The 22336-nt window shown below is 44.0% G+C and overlaps 1 protein-coding gene across 1 annotated transcript in view; it reads left to right on the top strand.

Moving 5' to 3' along the window:
- Window positions 1-21662, top strand: part of LOC113480450 (ras and Rab interactor 3-like) — a 169554-nt gene extending 147892 nt beyond the window's left edge. The window contains exons 22-26 of the mRNA XM_026849256.1: window positions 2093-3574; window positions 6013-6321; window positions 14882-15013; window positions 18600-18763; window positions 20539-21662. Of these exons, the coding sequence (XP_026705057.1) occupies window positions 2093-3574; window positions 6013-6321; window positions 14882-15013; window positions 18600-18763; window positions 20539-20847 (2396 nt within the window). The 3' untranslated portion in view covers window positions 20848-21662. The remainder of the gene's footprint in view (window positions 1-2092; window positions 3575-6012; window positions 6322-14881; window positions 15014-18599; window positions 18764-20538) is intronic.
- Window positions 21663-22336: the final 674 nt, after the last annotated feature.

Raw genomic sequence — 22336 nt, 5'->3', positions numbered from 1 at the left:
GCAGCTTACTCTGTGCCTATGTTATAGAAATGCTTGGTTCAAGGGAGCGGAGGGGCAATGAGGAGTCAGCCTTGCCCATCCTGCCCTGCCTTGCACCCACCAGAGGAACAGGAACAGTCCCTGTCCCTGGAGAAGCTGGCTGTGGCCCAGGGGACCTCATCACTGGCAGAGGGAGGCAAGGCCAGCAGTAGGCTTAGGGCACTGAGGGGGAAGGGCAGAGCCCTGCAGAAGGCAGGTCATGGCAGTGGCAGAAACAAGATGGCTTTTCCAGCAACAGTGTGGAGCCAGCTGCAAGCAGGAAGCCATAAAATGTCACGGTTGCACTGGGGAGCAAAATGGGAAGAAGTGGTCTGTCTTTGGGGATGCAGTGAGCAAAGGAGAGATTTTATCCGAATGTGTTTCACCCCTGACTTCTGCATTAGCTTTAGTTGAAAAGTTTCTTTGCTCTGTTTTGAGTTTTGCTATGACCTTTCTAATAGGAAGTCCCTTTGAGCTTTTCTGGGGTGCTGATTTTTAGGAAGAGACACAGGCTGATGCTGCCCAGACTCTGGCCAGCTCAGCCCTGTGCCCCCTTTCCTGTGATGGGCTGGAGGCTATGCTGGTACAGCTGAGAGGTGAATGGGGCCCTGGCAAGGCACAGCTGAAGGCACTGTCCTGCAAGCTGTACCGTATGCTCAGCACCGAGGGTCATCCCACACGTGTGCAGCCCCATCCATCCCCTCTTGGGCCCAGCATGTGATGTTTTTGCAGCAAGACAGACTTGGCACCAAGCACAGGGCAGGAGTCAGGCGCTGTGTGGCAGCCCTGTTCATGTCCCCTATAAGCCCAGCCAGAAGAGTGTTCTGTCAGTGTCAGCTCTGTGTCCAGGGACCAAGCATGCTGGAATAGTTATTAATTTATTTGCATTGTGTTTCCAGGATTTCACATCTTCTCCTTGTCCCTAAATATATAGGCATCTATACAGTCCTCACTCAGTGAATACCCTCAGCGGTTTATACCCTTTTCCTTGGTCAGAATACATGGTGTTTGCAGGATCCTGTTTGCTGATGCTTCCAGTAGAGGACCCTGGATTAGCAGCTGTAAGAGTGATTAAAAGCAATCAGATTGGTAAAGCAAGCAGGTTTGAAAGCTCACCTCTGGGGGAAGGGAAAAAGGTTAAATATGATACTGAATCTATTCAAAAGATGTACAAATGCTTTGTAATTTTTTTAAAACAGGTTACTCAAAGACAAATTCTAATAAGAGGTTTGTGACATACAGAAATGACTACTTGCATCTGAAACACCATCTTCCTTTTCCAGTCACAGCTGATGGCACTGAAGTACTTAACTATTCTTTAGTCCATCAGCCTTCCTGTATACACAATATTTTGCACCATCTTTCCTCTCTTACACCTGCAGGCAAGCAGTCTCAAGGCAAAGGTGCAAGAGAGTGGGCATGGCTATGGCTATAGACTTTAATGGTCCTTTTAATCTGCGGAAAACATTTAAAATCATATGTTTCTGGACTGGTTTTACTGCAAAGCAGGATCTGACCTTTATGTAGAACAGAGTCTGCCACATGAGCTTACTGCATAGAGGAGTCATCTTCATTTGATGTCTCTTATCCTCCTGGTGCACGTTGGATCCAGGTTTATATGTCAGTCCTGCACCTTTCCATGGTCAGGAAGAGGGAGACAGAACTCACCTGGGGTCTTCACACCCTCACCTCAGGCACCCACAGCTATTTGCATTTGAAGGGCAGTAATCACTGAACAAGCCATAGACTCCTTTTCACAATCGTTGATCATATTTTTTACTTGTACCTTTCTGCTCACACTGCATAGGCTGTACAGCATCATCAGTTTTCACTAGATGAGTGTTCTAAAATTGTCAAGAAAGTGGTTTCTGGTGAAGCTTCTGAGCTTGTCCCCTGGTTTGAAGCATCTCACATGCATAAAACAGGCAACCCTTTCTTCACACTGTTTTGTGCAGAGGTGTTAAAGCTCGTGTACCATTTCTTTTAACAAAAAGTAGGACTTTTACATACCATTAGTAGCTAAAATTCTCTCAGGGCATTTTTTCATTCTTCTTTCTTTTTTTTTTTTTTTAAGATTTCTGGGATTCCTCCTTAAATCACAGAAGGAGAGAGGATTTATTCCACCCTGCAAAAGACTCTGCTTTCAGTACTGCCCAGGCAGACAGTTTAAGATCTACCCAGTGTTTTGCAAGTAGCACAAACCACTGCTCATGTGAAATTGAGCTGTCAATAGGAAATGACAGGCTGTGGTTCGTGAATCCTATTTTTATAGAAGAGTGCAGTAATCCTTTTCCTCCAGATGTACCTCCTCCTAAGAGCCATGCTGTGAGCGCCGATCACCCCTCTGCCACCACTCTCGCTGAAAGGAGGTCTCCCTGCCGCCCACCTCCACCTCCACCTCCTCATGCTCTAGTTCAAAAATCTTCTCTGAAGCTCCTGCAGGATCCCATGACTGCCTGTGAAAACGAGCTGCTTCTTCAGCCACTAGGAAAGAGCATCAAGGAAATGAAAATTAAGGGTGGTGACAATAAAGAAGAAGAAGGAAAGCAGAGCTGCTCAGTCAATGAGCCCTCAGCAGTGAGCCCCAAAAAGGGCTTCCAGCCATCTGTCCCCCCACGGAGGCGGCTGTGTGAGAGGACCTCGGAGGAGAGCTGTGTGGGTAAGCCTGGAAGTTGTGAAACGCTGAAAGGGGAACGGACAGAAGAAAAACAAGACACAAGTACAGAGAGCAGAGATAAAAGGTCGCCGTGCAAAAAAGCTGTAGAAATGCCTGGGGAGGTTCCTGACAGGGCTATATCACAGTTTCAGGAGACAAAGCCCGAACCTTCAGAGAAGACAGGGGACATGCCTGAGATACAAAGCAATGCCATTGAGAAAGGAAAGTCACCTCCTATCCCACCACCGAGGAGGAAGAGACTCTCCCAGGTTCCAAGGATCCCCAGCTCCTGCCAGTCAAAGCAAAGAACAGTGGCAGAGACAGCTGCAGCCACGGCACAGGCTTTGTGCAAGAGCAGCTCATCTACAGTGGCAAGTGGTGCCACTTGCACACATACCAAGACTGAACCGGGACGTAGCTGCAAATCTGTCAGCTCAGTCGAACTGAAAGGTTCACACTCCTCCCTGGAGGGCCCGGGAGGCAGTGCCGTGGCTCAGGCATCAGCATCCGAGCCAGACTCCTACTCCACCAGCAGCACAGAGGATGACCTGGACATGCTGAGTAGCTCATCCGATAAAAAGACACGCTCCATGATCTTGGGCAAGGCCAAGAACAGGCTGTCCTTTGTGAGCCTGTCCAATGTCTTCACAGTGTTTTTGTCTAGTGACAGGAAACTGCAGAAGAAGATAGTGGAGCTGGCACAGGACAAGGATTCATACTTTGGCAACCTGGTGCAGGACTACAGAGTGTACAGTTTAGAGATGATGGCAAAGCAGAGCTCCAGCACAGAGATGCTACAAGAAATCCGGATGATGATGACACAACTGAAGAGTTACTTAGTGCAGAGCACCGAGTTGAAATCTCTGATAGATCCAGCCTCCTACACTGAGGAACAGTTAGGTAGGTCTGTGCTTTACTAATCCTCGGGCAGGATTTGGGAAGGTGAGGAGGAAGATGGAATTATGCAGACAGAGGTTCTGTTTTACAGAATTATAAACCATCGCCTAAAAGCTGAGGGGTACAAATTGAAGTCTACTCTGTGGTTGCCAGCACTTGGAGGAGCAGCTCTAAAAACTGGGAGACTAATGAGGGGGAAAATCCCATTATGAATGTTTTAAAGGGAAGAGTTTAAGCTGAAGAAATGTGTGTTTGTATGTGTGAGAGACATATATGCATGTATATACGTATATGCATATACATGCATACAAATATGAGAGTATGTGTGTGTTTGTGTACACATGGGCACACACACACAGAGCTGTGTTCACTGGAAACACAAAAGGCCAACTTCCAACTGCACAGCTATGTTCCCCATGGCCTTCCATGTCCACTGCCACAAGCTCTGCAGGGAGGATGGAGAAGTCCCTGCACGTGGCAACCAGATCAGGGGTCAGTCACTGTCTCACAAGGAGAAGTGACAAGACTACGATGATGTTGAGTGGCAGGTTGGAGGAATCACTTGATCCTGCTCTGTGCTCCTTAGAGTTCAGAGGCATGAAAGAGCTTCCTGCTGAAAGGCTACTGCTGGCTCCAAAATGCAGCATTGACTCTCTTTGCCACAGACATAATTTACCTTTGGGGAGGAAAAATAGCATTTTTGGCTGTTTAGGGGTGTTTTGTTGCTTCTCATTCAATATTCTGTGAGGGAGTAACATGCTACTTACCTTGCTAAGAAATGGACTGGCCTGTTCAATGTACATTTGTGAGGGAATATACAAAGAACTGTAGGAATTTTTGTCCCAGTCAAAGCTGTACAGCCAGAAAAAGCATACATGCATGTACTCAAATGCTCATTTGATTTAAAATTGATTCTTGAGTACCTGAGAAACAATGCAGAGCTATTTATGAGATTCCTAAGTTAGCTTAAAGCAAGCTGGGAGCTGGAAGACCCCCAACACAGACCAGGGATTCCACAGGACCCTGCAGCTCCAGTATTAGGTGAACCCATCTAAGTTGTGAGCCAGGACCCAGGGGCACTCAGCTGTCAGCCTCAACAGGCCCTGCTGACTTCTTTCTCACCCAGCAAAGACGTCACATGATCCTGCAGTCTCCCCAGCAGAACAGACCTGCTGCCAGCACCTTGCCATAGCTAGGAGAGGGGAGCTACAGTTTTGCTTCTCAAGCACCTCATGTAACATCATGAATTTGTGTCCCTTTCTTCAAGGCAGAGAGGGTGTCAGCACAGAGAAGTCTGTCTTGAATCTTGATTAGGGAAGGTAGAGAGGAGGCAGAAAGAAGAAGTGTCCTTGTTCTGCTTGGTAGAGTTGCGTGTGTGCAAGGATCCACCCACCTTCACACAGACATGCCTGGTTAGATCTAGCCCTGTTTGCTGGCAGTTCCTTAGGATGATATGGCCCAGTCAGCCTAGGGAGGACTGTCTTCTCCTGTGGAGGACAGGGTTTCCCACTGCGGAAGATTTAACATTTGGGTTTGGACTTCTTCAGGCTGACTGATTCTCTGGATTCTCTAAAACAGTTGCACTTTGTATACATAAATGTTACTGCCCTCTGTTTCATTCCTCAGTGCCTGAGCAGATGAACTCTTTTGCCAGTGACCTTTTTGCCTCAGTTCAGGGATAACAAGAGGATCCCTTGCAGTCCCTCTAGCTCTGTCTCTGGTTTCTAAGAGTCAGAGAACAGACTTGCCCACAAGCTCTCATGCTCCTTTTATATCCTGCTAAATATTAAGCAAACAGTCAACCCACAAAGACTATTTCCTCATCCACAGGTGTCGTAAGAAATGACTCAAGTATCAGTAAATTAGACTCACTGAGCACTAAGGGTGAGAAACTTCTGACCAGACGTTGGTGTCTGCCCCTGAGCTGGCGGCTACAGCCCCCTCTCAGTCACTACGGAGAAAGGGGTGCTTTGAGGATGCAATTAATTTCATCCCAAAATGAATATCTCAAACAGGTCAGAGAGCGATGTCAGAAGGGACATGAGATTAATCCCACCTGGGCCTCTGTAAGGGCAGGGCTGTGAAGAGAAGCATAGTTAGGTGAGGTTCCTCATTTTCCCAGAGTGGGCTTTTCTGCTGCCTGACAGTGCTGTGTTGGTCAGCCAGGAGTCAGGTAAATACAGCAGGAACTGCTGGTACCAGGAGCTCTCTCACAGCTCCAGTGGCAGTGACCATGCATTGATGTTCATCTCAAGCCTATCCAGGACTTCTGGAGGGTGTTGGTAATGTTGGTGTTGGTAATGAAATGTTTAATTTCTGCTCCTTGCTCACGGCTATGCAGTAGTGCATGAATAACCAGCCACATGCTTTCTTAGGAGTTTTACTTGCACCTGTACTATTGTGTTGATTATTTATCGTTGACTTTTCTATTCTCTATGCAGAAGTCATTGCTGAGACAGCTTTGTACAAATGTGTCCTGAAACCTTTAAAAGAAGCCATTGATTCTTACTTGAAGGAAATCCACAACAAAGACAGATCTTTACAGCAGCTAAAAGAGAACCAACTTGTGATACAAAACACAACTACCACTGACCTAGGCATCACGACCAGTGTGCCTGAAACCGTTGTGCTAGAAAAGATACTTCACAAGTTCACAACCATGCACAAGGCCTACTCCCCAGAAAAGAAGATTGCCATCTTGCTGAAGTCCTGCAAACTCATCTATGACTCCATGGCTCAGGGAAACCCAGGTACAGCACTCCCACTGAAATGGTATCCCTCACTGGTCCTTCTCCATGTATCAAAGGAACAGGGTTTATGATACAGCTGATGTGGTGTTATTCAAATTGGAGGTAACAGTGATGGTTGCTGTGTTTGGTATCAGCTGTCTACAAGTTGTGTTCAGAATGGGATGGTTAATGACCATGAAGCTCTCTGCACTAATAGCAGGCATAAGGTTAACTTTAAGCTCCATAACTCAAAAAAATCAAATGTCAGTAAGTGTGTGTTTTGTGGGTAATGTCCTTTTCGCACAGGTCTTCACATAATTCCTCAGAGCTCTGTCCAAGTTTGTAGCTTAATGGTAAATTCTAGGAATGGGTCTCTAGGCAAAGACTTGTCATTTGACTTTTACAAAGTTTGCCTAAATTGAGGAGACACAGAATGCTGGTACTGTTTGTTACTAATTCCTGATGCTGCGGGAAATTCCAAAAGCCACTGCTACTCTGCTTCGGTGCGAGGAAGTATGTGCTGTGAGTATTAATATAACTTGGGCTTCAGGCCAACAATAAATGTACACGTTAAGCGCTTGGTCTGCAGACAGGATGCATTTTTGCAGATAGGCCAGGGAGACCCTTTCTCTAGGAACCTGCCTTGCCAGTTTAAGGGCTTTTTTTGTATACTGGTAAGGTGATGACCAGTCATGCACAAACTTGGAGAGAAGCCAGATATTAATTTGCAACAACCTGTGGTTGTTTGAGAACTCACAATCTCCAAAGGTGCTTTTAGCTATTCTGCTTTATTTTGTACTGACAATGGCCTTGGAGCACTGATACAGGAATTGTTGTGTCCCTTCTGAGCCTCACATCAGGGTCATCCCTTGGACAGTAGCAGCAAGGTTCAGTGACCAGTCTAGACACATTAACAGCAGAGCAAGATGCCACCCCAGGGCTGAGCCTAAGCTGCAGGGTGGATAGGACCTCTGACCGCCTTAAAGTGTTATGAGACAATTTAGACACATAGAGAGGAATTTGCTATAACTTTGTTAAAACAGTTGTGTTAAGTTTGAGAGTAAATCTGGTATAGATCAAAGACTTGTGTGCCTCATTAAACCCATGTAGGTCTCCTGCTGCTGCTGGTGGTACCTTACCTATCTGTTACACCTCAGTTAGCTGGGGGCTGGAATTTCTCTGTTGCAGGAAATGCCGTTGTGTCATTTTATGTAACAGAAATTAGGGGTCAGGGAAATAATTTTTAAAACCCTACATGTTTTAAAAGATTGGCATTCATGAAATCAGAGAATTTCACTGTGGTTTGCTATGCTAACCAAAGCACTTCATTTCGCCCAGCTCAGCTATTTTGTCTTGAATCCTACTGCAAGCAGGGAGTAGGTCAGAAGCTTGACTTCACACCTGTGCATCCAGTTCCCTCTCCAGTATATATGATCAGTGATGTATATCAGGGCCTGTCAGAAGAAAACTGACCTGGCATTAAGGAAATGTACCCAAATTAATTCAGACCAGAGAAAGGTTAAGGGGAGAAGAATGCTATAGTCTAACTGACAGAAGACAGTGGACTCAGAAATTGAGTGAAAATGTCCTGTAGACCCACTTAGAAGTGAAATGTGTGAAACCTCTTCAACAGACTGAACTGACCCCAGATCACTTTGATTTTCCACCTGGCAAAGACAAATATTCAGCAAACTGAAATACTTTTCTGACAGGGAATACCCAGCTGGTGGTGTGCAGAAGATCACACTGCAGGCTGCTCAGACCAGATTTCAGTGGGTGGGAATGTTCCTCCTGCTCTCTGCCCATCTCAAGAGCTGCAGCCCAGGGCTCCTTTTGCTTTCAGCCAGACCTGAGGCAGTGCAGTGCTCTTCGCACAGGAAGAGCAGAGGCCATGCTCAGTTTCCTGTGCAATAGACTCTTTTAGTTCCTTTTACTTACTGCTGAATTAGAAAGTACCCTCCTCTTCTAAGACCAGAGCAGGTGGAACACAAAACTAATAATTCTCTCTGCTGCAGGACCAAAATCAGTCTACTTCTGTCAGAAAAATTATCTGTTCAGTAACACAATAACTACTTATGTTGTCCCATTTAATTTGCAATTTGGTAGCTCAGGCCAAGTCCACTTTAGACTGATCGTAGGATGAGCTGACCTAAGAATATAGTTTCATATCTCAAAGCAAAGTCAAGATACCACCAAATCAAGTATCCTGTTTTTTCAGACCCACATGAAAACACAAGTTTTTTAACATATTGGAACCTGTGTACAGCAGTCCAGGTTTGGCCAGGTTGTCCAGACAGGTACCATGTCTTCTTTAAAACTAGAGAAAGGCTTACTCAGGAATATCTGTGCCTGTGGTAGTGCCCATCTTTACACTGCTGAAAGAGTCATGAAATTCTGAAGTCAGTCTTGGCTGACTCCATGTATATAAGGCCATTTTAAGAAAGGAGGTGTTCTCTGGTTTAGTTGCAATTCATACTACATGACAAAATGTGTCTGAAAAATTGGCTGTGGTAGAGCCCCCTGATACTTAGACAATGACCTGAATGGGTCAGACCCTCAGCTGGTTTAAACTAATATCTTGCCCTCAGGTTGAAGGCAATCACCTTGCAGATCTGATTCATCAAAAGGAATTGGGAAAACAAGTTCACAGTCTTTGTCAGTACACCCACCTTTCTGCCAACAGACCCCTGAGCACAACTACAGGATAGATCTATGTTGAATTAGAAATCATCTACAGCTACATCTAGCTTTAGGTGGCCACAGATGGGCATCATGTCTAGATTCTCATTATAGACAATGGGAACTTAGTTGATGGAGTTCCATTGATTCATCTGGCTAGAGGTATGTGTCTGTTTTAGGGTGAGATGACTCATGACAAACTCCACTGATGGTATTGACTAGCTCATCACTGGCTATAAAAGGCGTTTAGAGGTATTGGTTCAGATGTTCACATGTACAGTGTAGGCAGTGGTATTAGTAAGTGAATCGTCCCCGAAGGGACAATTATGATATTATTACAGTGTCTCACTGAACTTTTCCAAGCTCTGCGCAAATTTAAATAACAGCAATGTATGCCTCCAAGAATGTAACCTACAATCCAGAAATGTAACCTGCCTTCTAAAAACACTAGGAGTAGTTAGTAAGAATAATATGCATTGAAAGATTTTAAAAAATAGACTTTGGAAACCCACCGAACTCCTCCCCTGCAAACTGCCGGGCATTTTTTATCTATGCACTAGAAAAAGTAAGAGGCAGGACTCACAGGGAGCTCTCAACTCTCTGACTGCTTCTACATTTGGAAGGCATGCCCCAATACCCATAGGGAGAGTTGGACACATACCTCATTTATACAGAAGCACTCTAATCTTATGTAGAAAAGACTGCTTATGAGTTAACTTTCAGAAACACCTTTTCTCAGAAAAAAAGTCAAAGGCATGTTATGTTACAGGCGTAGCATGAGAATTTCTGCTTTTCACTCTGTCAAAAACACAAGTGACACTTGTGAATGATAAACTAAACAAGATGCAAATCTGCAGTGGTGTGTACTGGCAATGGTGAGCCTGGAGGTCCCAGCTCTGTGCTACCTGGGAGCTGCTGCTCTCTTGAAGAGAAATGCTGGAAAAGCAAAAGCAGTGGAGCCGTAGGCATTGGTTTATGAAGAAATACTGTGTAAGACAAACAGGCCAAGCTCAGTCAGTTCATGAATGGGGAAAATCAGGCATGGAAAGGCTCTAAACTGAGGTTGGAAGTTTAACAGATTCAAGAATGAACAGAGGAACAACTTTCTTACTGCAACATTTTTAACTTGTGGACTACCTAAGGTTATGAAGCTTCTTTTTTCAAGTATCTTTGAACTGCACAGGGAGTTGGAATATATAGTTCAAAACCAGTTTTGTACTAGTGATGAAGCTGACTAGGTGATTGGCCCTAAAATATCTGATTTAATAATTTCTATTGCATAGTTTGGCATGGCTAATGCATAGTGTGCCTTTGGAAGAAGAGGAAATCTAGGATATATATTCCATTGGAATCTTTCTTTTCCCTAGCTTTTAGGATGGTTTGCTATCTCCCATAGAACTGAGCAGCTGAATACTACTACTATATGGCTTTGCAGTTGACAAAGGCATGGACACGAAGCAATGTGTCTTCAGTGGGATAGCTGAGCCTGTGAAAAGGAAATTGGCCTCAAATACTTCAGCAATCAGTGTAGAACTAATGCCAGAAGTTCCTAAAACTAAGTCAGAGCTATCCCACCATACTGCTCACTTCTGAGAAGGAAAATAAAGCTATACATAACAGTTTTGCTTTCTTATCTTTAGGAAGAAGATATCTGCATATAAGTTACTATTAATGAAGGCTGATGGACTAGACATTATACTTTTTTTTTTTTTTTTCTGGCTAGCACAATTGCTACATTTGAATTAAAAAGCTCGTTCAAATTTTTCAAGGGGAACAAATTCCTCTGATCTGTAAAACATGTGTTTTTGAAATAGATTCATGTATTAACTCTCTTAATTCAACTGTACCATAAATCAGACTTTGCTAAAATAGTGTGGGATGGACAAGAGACAGCAAAATGCTAGGGAGTGGAAGGGTGGTCACAATCTTTTCTTATGATCTTGAACAAATCTTAATTAATCTTTCTGTACCTCAGGTTTCCCAGCTATAAACTGAAGTTAAAATTCATATTTCCTGGAGAGCTGTTGCTAGACATCATTCCAGTGTTTGTAAACTATTAGAGCAAGATGCAGACCATCATCACTGTCTGCTGGTTGTCAGAATATACAGAATGTGTTAAAATAGGCTGTAATTTCTTTATGGAGGCTTGGGCAGAATTCCAGTTGCTTTAAATCATGTATTTAATTAATACCCATTCCATTCTATCACTGCATCCCAGCCAGGAGATGACATAGTATTTGCTTTGCTATAAACATAATAGGATGAATTTGTGGCAGAAGAGAAGGCTTATTTTAAGCTTCTTACAGATATTTATGAAATAAATGTATCCTGATCCTGGAGGAAAGAGGGGGAAATAAAGCAAGCAAGTCATAGCTGGAGTAGGACACCACCACCTTGAACAAACAAGCTCAGATCCAGTGTCACTGAGACCATTGGGAGGGTCAGAGATAGGTTTAATTCTGTTAGCTGCAAACCCCTCTGTGAGAGACCATAGATGGAGCTAGACATGCAGGTCTGGGAGCTTGGCTCTGGCCCAGATTGAAAGTGGAGCTGAGGAGGCAGCAGCCTGCCAAGAACATCCCTGCTGCAGCCCCTGGATAGACAGTGGTTAGTGCCCTGATGCCTTCCATGGCACAGGGAGCATGTGGGTTGCAGGATGCTGAGCAGCACCAACCTCTCAGGTGCCTTGGTTCACAGGCATTGTTTCATATATCTTTGAGCCTCCTTCTTCTGGTCATATTTGAGTTGCTGACAGCACCTATTATCCCCATGGATGGACTGAGATACAGGGCATCTCAGGGCCATACTTGGTCTGATGGCTGTACATGTCTAAGCTAGTCCCTGTGCCTGCTGTGACATCCAAGACCAGAAGAACAAGGGGAGGTTCAGAGTCTTGCCCTCTCATGCACCTATCCTTGGTTCCATGTGCAGTCAGTGGAGAAAAGCTGTTGCAATGCCTACAAGCAGTAGGCACAGTATATATATATATATATACACCATGCCTGCCCTGCCCTAAGCCACACATAAAGTCAGAACTAGATCCCTGAGGATTAGCTTTGCTTTTCTCTTGTTGACGCCTACAGCTCCTGCTGACTTCAGCTTTAGCTACAGATGTGGGTATTTAAGAATCAGGCTTCGTATTTTCACAAGTGGATTAAAATGATGTTTAGTAATTTATGCAGGTTACGAGCCTACAGCATATGGAAAATGAGTACTCTTTCCATTATTGCAGTCAGACATCCCCACTCTGAGTTTATTAATCAAAAATAAACTGTGTATCAGATTTTTGCATTTAAGCAATAAACAGTTGGGAGTTCAATAATATTTCTATGAAATCTTAAAGTTGAGAAAGGTTTATAACAAGGGCTGGTGGGCAGAGCAGCTAAATCAACTTATAGAAATGAGATAGACAGCAATGAAAAATAATTGACTTGGTGCCTGTTTGTACATACAATCACTTCTCAGGCAATAAAAAATAAATAGATCCTGTAGGAGCTCCTTGGAAAGTGTCCTCTAACTTCCATTTCAGTTGACACTGGGAGTTGAAGGCTAGGGACATGGAATTGTTTAGTTCCAAGTTTCTGTTTCCACTCTGCATTGGTTGGTCAGTCTGTTGGCTGGATGGTGAACTCTTCTGGTGACATTTTATTAAAAAAAACCAGCATTTTTTTTTTTCCAGTGGATAGGGATTCATGTTGTGAAGGAACAACTTTCTGTGATGCCCTAGCAGACAGAACATGGATTTGTCATGAAAATGAAATGGTAGGGAAGAGAAAATTCTGCACTGGAAATCCCTTGGCCTTCAGGAAATCAGAAGCACCCAATCCATGCCACTGATCAGTAACTTCTACATGATAAAGCAAAAGTTTTTAAAGAAGGGAAAAAAATGAGCCTAGTAAACTCTTTGCTATTTCATCTTCCTTTATACTACTTTTATACAGAACTAACTGTTGGGATCTGATTTACTCAGGTCAAAAGGAGAACAGCTTTTCTCTATGCAGTTTTTCTAGTACATTTTCATGTCTCAATTGTGTAATCTATTTTCGCTAGACAGTATTAAATAGCTATAATACTAAGCTGCTTGTGTTAAGGTAGTATATATGACAGTAATGAATTGGACACTTCACAGAGCTGAAGCTTTCACAGAGACATAAGCCAAGGCAACAACAGAAAAAATATCCATCCAGATGTTAATGAAACAATACAGTCCTTTTACAGACCTAAGGCTGTGTCATTTAACTAAAGGCAGCCATAATAAGGCAAACAGAATTGAAAGCGTTAATCCAGCTTTCATTAAATAAATTGTCTTGTGTTGTGGCATGTGAGGACTCTGTTAGAAACAGACTGAATTACAGGCCTGACAGTCTCTTATCATCCAACACTTTGTTTTAACTGGATTAACTCTCTGTTCACTAGATATATTACTGGGATTATTTTAAAGCCATACTTTTTCTTCTTTTTTTTTTTTTTTTTTTTTTTTTTTTTTTTTTTTTAATCAGGGGCTAAGCTCATGTTTATTTGAGGCTTCAGAAGAGTATCGTTCTTCGCCAGTGGAGAATTTGCGTCAGCTATGAATGACAAAAAAGGAAAGCTGACTCATGGCAAAGATTTTAAATAAGTCAGTGGGAACAGTTGAGAAACAGGAATTTATGCCCTACCATGGAAGGGTATGTGGACTATGTGCCAAAAATGGCTAGGGCATAATTTCACTGAAGCTACACCAAGGGTAGCTTTGATTCTTTGAGGTGAGGCAAGTGGTTCTCAAGTGAGACACACATGGCCCATGAAACCAACACATCTGAGTGCTTAGGTGAGGAAAAGTGCAGAACATCTGAGGGAGGACGTTCAGAATGAAAGCAGTCTGGGCTTAGGTTAAGAGGAATGGGCAGCCCTGAAAGTTCAGAAGATAGGTCTCTTAAACAACTTGTTATTATGGGTGGTTCATGATGAATTTGTGTCATGTTGGTAAAAAGTGAAAGCATCTTTCAAATAAGAAAAGTTATCCTTATGTTCTTTGTCATTTATGCGATGAAGATTCAGCTTGGATCCTATTTTAAGTAGCAATTATTTATAATGATGGCTGTTAACATTCATGGGTTTTTGCCCTCAGAGATCCCAAGGAGCTTTTACAGATTACAGATATGATCACTTTGTTGACTTTGTTGATGTGAATGTTTTAAACACAGGAAATTTTGAGCCCATGAGTATCTTGTTCCTGTCGCATCTGCTGCATACTAAGTCCAACAATTAGTTTTAACTCCAGTGTAAAAGTTTGGGTTTTTTTTCTTAGCTAGACACCATGCCTGGAGAAATGCTTCATTTTAGATCCTAGCTCTTGGGAGACTCTTTTAATTAGGTAGTGTGATGTTTTGACTTCTGAAAGAACATAAACATGGAAGTTCTCAGTCCTAAAACCCACTGTCTCAAATTCTGTTTTCTGCTCTTTGGTCCCAAATATAGAGCTAACCTATAAGAATAAATACCCCTAATGTATATAGTCCACTTTGTTGCTAATATTGAAAATGTGCACTGCAGTCTTGATGGCAGTGACAAATCAGACGTCTGAGCTGGTAGCCTTTTCACTTTTCAAGGATCGTCCTTTGTCTTGATCTGTAAAGTTTAAATTTCTCTTTCTCAAGTTAATAAAGGATGGCAGTAATGGAGCTCACTAAAAATTTTCAAGCTTATATTTTGTACTTGAAGCAAGTTTACTTACTTTTTAAGTGAAGTAAATTTCCCTTTTTTGTCATTTTTTCTTTGCTGGTGCTTTCAAGCTTTAACTTTTCTTATAATGGAAGCTGAATTCTGCAAAGGATATGCTGGGTGAGAAGCTGTCGCTGTTTTGTGGAACATGTCTTTGTGATGAGTTTATTAGGACCACTCTGTGTTTCTCTTTGCTCAGGGAAACCATACGGTGCAGATGACTTCCTTCCCGTGCTCATGTATGTGTTGGCCCGCAGCAACTTGACTGAAGTCCTTCTGAATGTGGAGTATATGATGGAGCTCATGGACCCTGCTCTGCAGCTAGGGGAAGGTAGAGTACAGTATTTGTTCCTGGGATATTCACTTTGGAAATAATTATTTACCTTGCTTCACTGTTTGTGAAAATGGGGCAGTAAGATACTGGTTAGGCCTTGTGGATAAGCTTTGGCCAAGCTTTTCACATCTGAGGCTCTAAAATTATTGTCTAACTGTTTTTAGCAGTGCAGTGCCCCTAGACAACAGCTAGAAAGGCAGGGACCCAGCATAAACAAGAATTGAGTTGCTGAATTAGTAACCTAAACAGAGACATCTAGTGTTCCTTGGCCCAAAGACTGAAAAGTTAGAAGGTCTTTGCCTAAAATTAAACTACTGCTGGAATCCATTGTACAGACACTTCTATTTATTCAAATGAGAAAAGAGCACATTTCTTAAACTGCATTGTTTTCCTGGGGCCATACATCATTCTCATGATCACTCTACTCTTAAATTTGAGTGAACCCTTCGACAATGTTCTCTGGCTGTGTGTTATACAGAGGCAGAGAAAGGAAAGTCAGGTTAGAGAGGAATATTGGTTTTGGATGTGAATAAAGACCTCTGCTATTAGAGGGATAAACACCCCAGGGAACTGTGAGCCTTTAGTTTCTTAAATATAGCTTGGGAAGCAAATGCTACTGGCAGGGTTACACACTCTGAATTAGGAACACATATTACTTTTCACCAAGTAGTTTCTAAACAAATAAAATGGATTTTGTTTTGGTACATACTGAGGTTCTAGAAAGGTGTTCTGGATAAACAACAGCAGACTAATTTTATTTACATTAAATGGAGGTATAAGTCTGTAACTAAGAGCATGTCATCCCAGCACAGTGCAGAGGTGGGCAAAAGTAAGTAGTAACAGAAAGAGCAGTAGCAACACTACTTATTAGTAGTATTAGTGAGGAGTTTCTGCACAGGCTAATTTTCCTGCTGAAAAGAATTGTTAGCAGAAAAAATGTTATCCTAAGCACAGCAGTTTCATAACTAAGCTGATTTTGGTGACTATGCTGCCCACATTTCAGAAGGGCACCCTACCAGGCTGGTTACTGAAGCTGCATTGGGGAGCTCAGGCTATGGAAGACAATGCTGGCTGAAAGTCTCTTAAGTCAAAGCAGCAAAGGCTGTGTGAAATGTATACACCAGTCAAAAGGGAAAAATTTTGTGAGGGAGTTCCAGGTCAAACTGGCTAAGTAACCACATCAGAAAGGAGACTGGGAGTAACTGCAGATACAGGGAACAGGAAAAAAACCCAAACATCTCAGCTATGAGATTGCAAAGCACAGGGCTAAAACAGGAACTGGCAAATGTTAACTTGTTAGGCCTTCCAAAGTTAAAGGACAAAAGGTGATTCAAACACAAAAATAAAAAGAAAAAAAGGAAAGCAGAATAGAAAACCGTGAAATTGTGTCAGGTCAATACACAGTATCATTTAAATTTGGCCTCAAAATCAAGAATTTACTTTGAATTTTGTTGACTACTGGGGCAAAGACAAGGACAGATGATGTGGAATGACTCTGTGGAAACGAAGATACTGGAAAGTGGAAGAAAATTTAATTCTTAAAGAAGGTGTAATAAATTCCTGTCATGAGGGACAGGGAGATCTTCCTCCCTGGATTATGAGGGAAGTGAGACACCAGGTTGTGGGTCCCACCACAGGCACCCCGACTCTTCCAGAGCAGGAGAAATACTGAATGACAGAAAAGGGAGGGTAATAACTATATTTAAGAGGGGGAAAATGGCACTTTCAGGCTTGTTAGCCTGTCCTCAGCAGCATCTTGTGGGAGATAGTAAAGAAAAAGACTGGTTTGGTGTATGCAGTCCTATGTAGCTGTAGGACATTTTTCATTGGATCCATCCAAGTACGGAAAGTCAAATGGCAATGTCTTGATCTCTGCTCTGCTACACCAAACTTTAATGGTGCTCTAAAAATACTGCTTCAAAATAAAATGTTGTCTTAGCCACCACTTTCGCAACCAGCCGCAATGACTGAAGCTCGAGGAAGGGCTACGAAACCTCAGGCGGGCTGGTGCGACGTTTGGGTGATGTGCAAGTGCCATCTAGAGGCAACTGCAATCATTACAAAACTTACTGAAACCAAGGAGCTGTGCCCAGGTGATGGGCAATTTTTATTTCTCCCCGTTTTCCTGGCATCCGAGGTGAGGGGAGCAGGATCAGGGAATCGTACAGAGGCCAGGGTGATGGGCTTGGCCCAGCACGGGGGCTTTCAGACGGCGGTGGGCACCACCGGCCCCCCCCCCGGCCTGGCCCCTTGCCTGGCTTCAGGCCAGACATACTCTCACCTGGAGGCCCAGGGGACGTGTCCTCATCCCCACTGCTGCGGGGACACTGCACTGATGCTCAAGCAGCTCTGCAGGCTGACTCTTTCCGTCCGTTCAGAGGAGACCCTGGCCCAAGCCTCTCACTCATCAACAGATCTGAGCCCAGGAGGCAGCTGGAAAAAGTACTTTTCATTAACCCAGCTCTGGGGCCATGTCCTGATATGAGGGTGCCCCACAACCAAAGCAGCAACTTCCTCATATTCAACTCTGCCCTTTTATCAGGGCTTATCTTCATCTCTGCTGATGAAGTCTGCTCTTATAATGGTCCAGCTGCTTCCCTGGCTTCTTCGGTTGTTATTTACTACCTGCTGCAGCCCACACCACAGCAGTCAGGGAGTTTCTGATGGAAAAGGGCTAGCTGCAGGCTTTTACTGCTTTATCCTCTGTTTCCCTGCTTTATCAAGATTTATCCCACAACTCTAAACAGTCTAGAAATTACTCTCAGCCAGACACTTGGGCTCCTTGTGTAGTTAGTAGAGATGGAGGGAGGAGAGGGTGACTTGTCCTTGCAGGTCTGAGACAGCCTTCAACAGTGCTGAGCCCACAGGGGTCACAGGCTCTAAATGTTGTCAGCTGTGTCCTGGACTGCGTCAAAAGAAGTGTGGCCAGCAGGTCGAGGAAAGTGATTCTCCCCCACTACTCCATTCTGGTGACACCCCACCTGGAGTGCTGTGTCCACCTCTGGGGCCCTCAGCACAGGAAAAACCTGTTGGAGGAGGTCCAGAGGAGGGCCACAAAAACGATCAGAGGGCTGGAGAACTTCTCCTGTGAGGAGAGGCATAGAGAGTTGGGGTTGTTCAGCCTGGAGAAGAGAAGGCTCCAGGGAGACCTTATTGTGGCATTTCAATATATAAAGACAGATAAAGGCTTTTTATCAAGATCTGTAGTGACAGGACAAGGGTCAATGGTTTTAAACTGGAAGTGGGTAAATTTAGATTGGTTATAAGAATGGTTTGGATTTGTTTGTGAAAGCAGTTTTTGTAGTTGTTTGCCTTCAGTCTTTGTTTATTCCTAAGGCATCTACAACCTCAGCAGTCTGGGCAGTGACATTGCTGTGAAGCAGAAAGGGGTGGAGGACACTGTAGTCATTAGTTCTTGGTTCTCTTGGGTTAATTCCAGACACCCTTGCACTCCCTGCAGCAAGGCACTGACAGTGCAAACATTAGACAGATGCCACTGCACAGGCACAAGCAGGCAGGATGGAAGCAGAAATGAATGGCCCATGCAGGTGTAGTGTTCATACAAGATATTCCTCTTTCACAGGCTCTTATTATTTAACCACCACCTATGGGGCCCTGGAGCACATCAAGAACTACGACAAAATCACTGTCACACGGCAGCTGAGCATGGAGGTGCAGGACTCCATTCACCGCTGGGAGCGACGGAGGACACTGAACAAGGCCCAGGCTTCCCGCTCATCAGTGCAGGTAGCTGGCATTACTTTCTAGGGAAAAAGCCTTGGAAGGTGAACATGCTGTCTCCATACTTACTAATTTTGAATATGATAATTATATTAAAACAAAATTAACCCAAATCATTGTTGAAAAACGAGAGTTTATACAGTACAGGATTTCCAAATCTAAAAAAACCCACACCTCATTTCAAATTTCCCTGGGGCCAGAGGAAGTCCTGGTCTAAACTGAGGAGATGTGAGCAGGCTGCTCAGGGGTGGTTCCTAGGTAGCATAAAGCTGTAGGAGGACCTGAGACATCCCAAGGGCCAGGCAGACAAGTGCCTTCTAGAGCCTGGCTTCTCCCATCCGACACGGGACAGACCCAGCAATGGCTGGATAGCTTTGAAGCCCATGCTGCGTATGGCCCGGTGGAGACCTCCCCATGCCCCAGTGGGACAGGGTCCCAGGAGGGATGGGAGCTCTAGGCCTCCAGCCATGGTGAGTCTGGGTACAGGACCGGGCAGCTGGGATGTCCTGCTGGCCCCATGTCCTGTGATCAAATTTTCACCCACAGGGAGGCAGCAAAGGCTACGTCTCAGGTTCTGTAAAGCCTTCACAGTGCAAAATTGAAAATTGTGAATGCTGAGGGGAATGCCAGGGGAAAGTCTGAGGGGTAGACATAGTCCACATAGCCCCGTGAAAGCATGGGGTTTAGTACGCTTCCCATATTGCAGTCAAAACAGTCCCTGATGATTTCAGAACCTGTGAATGACGGCTGAGATGCATCAAATACCCATCCAGCACCAAGTGCTGTTCTGGCAGTAGCTCATAGCAAGTACCTACCTTGGAGCATAATAGCTGGGCAACAAATGCCACATTTTCCCAGAAGATTCCCTCTGCCTCCAGCAGTGTAAGGGCCATTTTCCGTTCCTATGAATGAGTGGTAATATCAAAGACATGTGAGCCCATCCTGGCCAAGGTAAACATCCCTTTGAGGTTTTCAGCATGCCTCTGCACACCCTCTGGATGCCTTACTCATCTGCAGTGATACTCCATAAATGCAGTTTGGAAACCCATAGTCCAAATATTTGGCAAATCTCACTTCTGCTGGGGAACTGAGTGTTTTCTCACCAAAACTTCACAAATATAAATTAAACATACAGGTTCCACTATGGCCAAAGGTTCTCTAGATTCTGTTCCTCATAAGTTTGGCAAGGAGAAAGTCACCCCAACAGTCATTACTACCTGAAACAGAACACAAGTAAATCAGCCTTCTCAGGATAACTTCTGCTGTATCCTTACTGATGGAAGAAGTTTGGAGGACACACTCTCAGGGTGCTGTTTGGGTGATGGTGGAGTTACTAGGGTCAGCATACTGCCAGCCCTTTCTTGTTCCTGTGAGACAGGGGGTTTTCAGGCCAGATCTCTGAGGTTTTTGGTTTGTTATTCTGGTCTGTTACTTCTTTGCATCCTATTTTTTCAGAAGCTGTAGAAAGGTGGAAGAAGGCACTGTTGCAGGTTGTTCGCTAAGGATATTCACCAAAATCAGGAAAAAAAAAAAAAAGCTTTCACTTGTGTATCTTTACAGGATTAATTATTCAGTTAAGTGTTATTTAAGTATTTGTTGATTCAGAGCTTGTTCATCAGAGGGGAGAAAAGAGAGAATAACTAGGGCATTGGAGAATGGTTGGGGGATATTTGGGAGCGTTTAGCAGCTCCAGGCAGCTAGAGCTTTCAGGCTGAATTCTACCTCCTTCAGTCCTAAGTCACTGCGTTAACTGCAAGATCTATCCTCATGTTTCTCTTCAGGATTTCATCTCTATCTGTTTTCTGGAAATCGGTGCTCAGTCAAGGACACTTGCTTCCCGGAAGGACACCACAGCTGAGCAGCTGAGCCAGCAGTGTGCTGAAAAGTTTGAAGTCTCCCATCCCAAGGACTATGGACTCTTTGTTTATGTTGATGACCAGTGGCTGCAGCTGGACAAAGATGCCCTTCCTCACCATATCAAAGCCTCCCTGCTGAAGAGTGAAACCAAGAAAGATTTCTATTTTATTTATAAACCAATAGACCATAAAACCCCACCAGTTACAATTGTCAAAGAGTCAGACTTTCCCTAAGGGTTGAGCTGCTCTTGTGTTTGCTGTCATCCTGGAAGGGCTGGATAGCTTATCTCATGAGATCCTCTGATATCTGCAGATCGCAGAATGTCTCTGGAGCATGACCTTCGACACAAGGCAGATGTGCTAATTGTAGATGCTGTCTGAATACGGGGCATTTTTCAGCAGAGTTGATTTGCAGAAATAAAGGGAGCATTCAGGAGAACATTTATCCTCTGGAAAACTTGAAGTATCAAACCTCAGAACCTCCCACTAGCAACCAGCTGATGTCACAGAATGCAAATGTACAATGGAGAAAATCCAGAGATCTTGCAGAAAAGTGGACATTTACCCCATAATAAATTATGGCAGGTGTGAGTCACCTCTGTGCATGAGGCCTGTGAAAGGTCTACACACACCTGTCTGTCTGGAGGTAAGACTGCATTTAGGCCTTACAGTATCCATTCACCCAGTTTGAATAATCTGAGTCTTGTCTGATGTATTCAGTGGAATAGGGTTGCCACCTGTAGCAGAACTCCATCTCTTTTTTTTCTGTCTACAACATGTCGTTGCCTTTGAAATCCATGTAATTACAGATCATGCAAGATGATCCTGTATATTCACTAAGAATAGATTTTCTGCCATGTATTTGTCACTGAAATCAGGTAGCATAGGCATTTTCATCAATGTACTTTTCTTAAAGATTGAAAGACTTCACCATCAGTTTTACATGTACAGCAGTTTTAATCACATTGGTTGTATGATAGTGTCTGGTTAATTGTATATTTATTTCCATGTGTGATATGGTGCAATTATTTTAAAATAAACATTTGTAAATAACTCAATCATTTGTGCAGTGTAGCAAATCAGATTAAAACTTAAAAGTCAAAAAGAGCTAGAATTAAATACCTGTCCCTTTTTACTTAGTTGTCACTTGTCAGTTTTACTCAGTTGTCAGTTGCTGGAGCATGCACTAGCCAAACCTGCATTTAAATAGCAAACCAGGGCCGTGCATCTGCCAGTTTGGGATGCGTGCACGTCTTGTCAGGAAGGGAAAACAACCAAGAATGAGGAACAGTGAATAACAGCTATCTTGGTTTTGAGGACATCATATGCAGAGCTTGCGGAGTGTGACACTGGCGCTGAGCTGACTCTAAATTCATAGTTATTTTTGCTCATGTGCTGCTGTCAGCACTGCTGCCCTGCCATGGGGCAGCACACCCGAGGGGTGCCGGAGCTGAACCCCTCCCATTATCCTCTTGCAGGACAGCGTGCTCCTGCTGGGAGCCTGTGCTGTCATGACCAAACCTGAAATACAGGTTTCCAGTACCGATCTGATGGAGGATATGCTGCTCTCAGGGCCCTGAGGGCACTCACAGGCGTTGCTGCCTCCAGTGCCTCCCCAGGGCTACCCCACCCTGCCCACGGCTCAGGTCCCCATTTCAGCCTCGCAGGGCTCAGCCCCTGCCCCAGTGACGCTGCAGCAGGGCTGCTCTCCGGCTCCCCGCAG

The sequence above is a fragment of the Athene cunicularia genome (genome assembly GCF_003259725.1).
Source record: "Athene cunicularia isolate RWA chromosome 5 unlocalized genomic scaffold, athCun1 chr5_part1, whole genome shotgun sequence".
Classification (NCBI taxonomy): domain Eukaryota; kingdom Metazoa; phylum Chordata; class Aves; order Strigiformes; family Strigidae; genus Athene; species Athene cunicularia.
The sequence above is the reverse complement of the archived record's forward strand: the minus strand, read 5'-3'. Positions and strand labels throughout refer to the sequence as shown.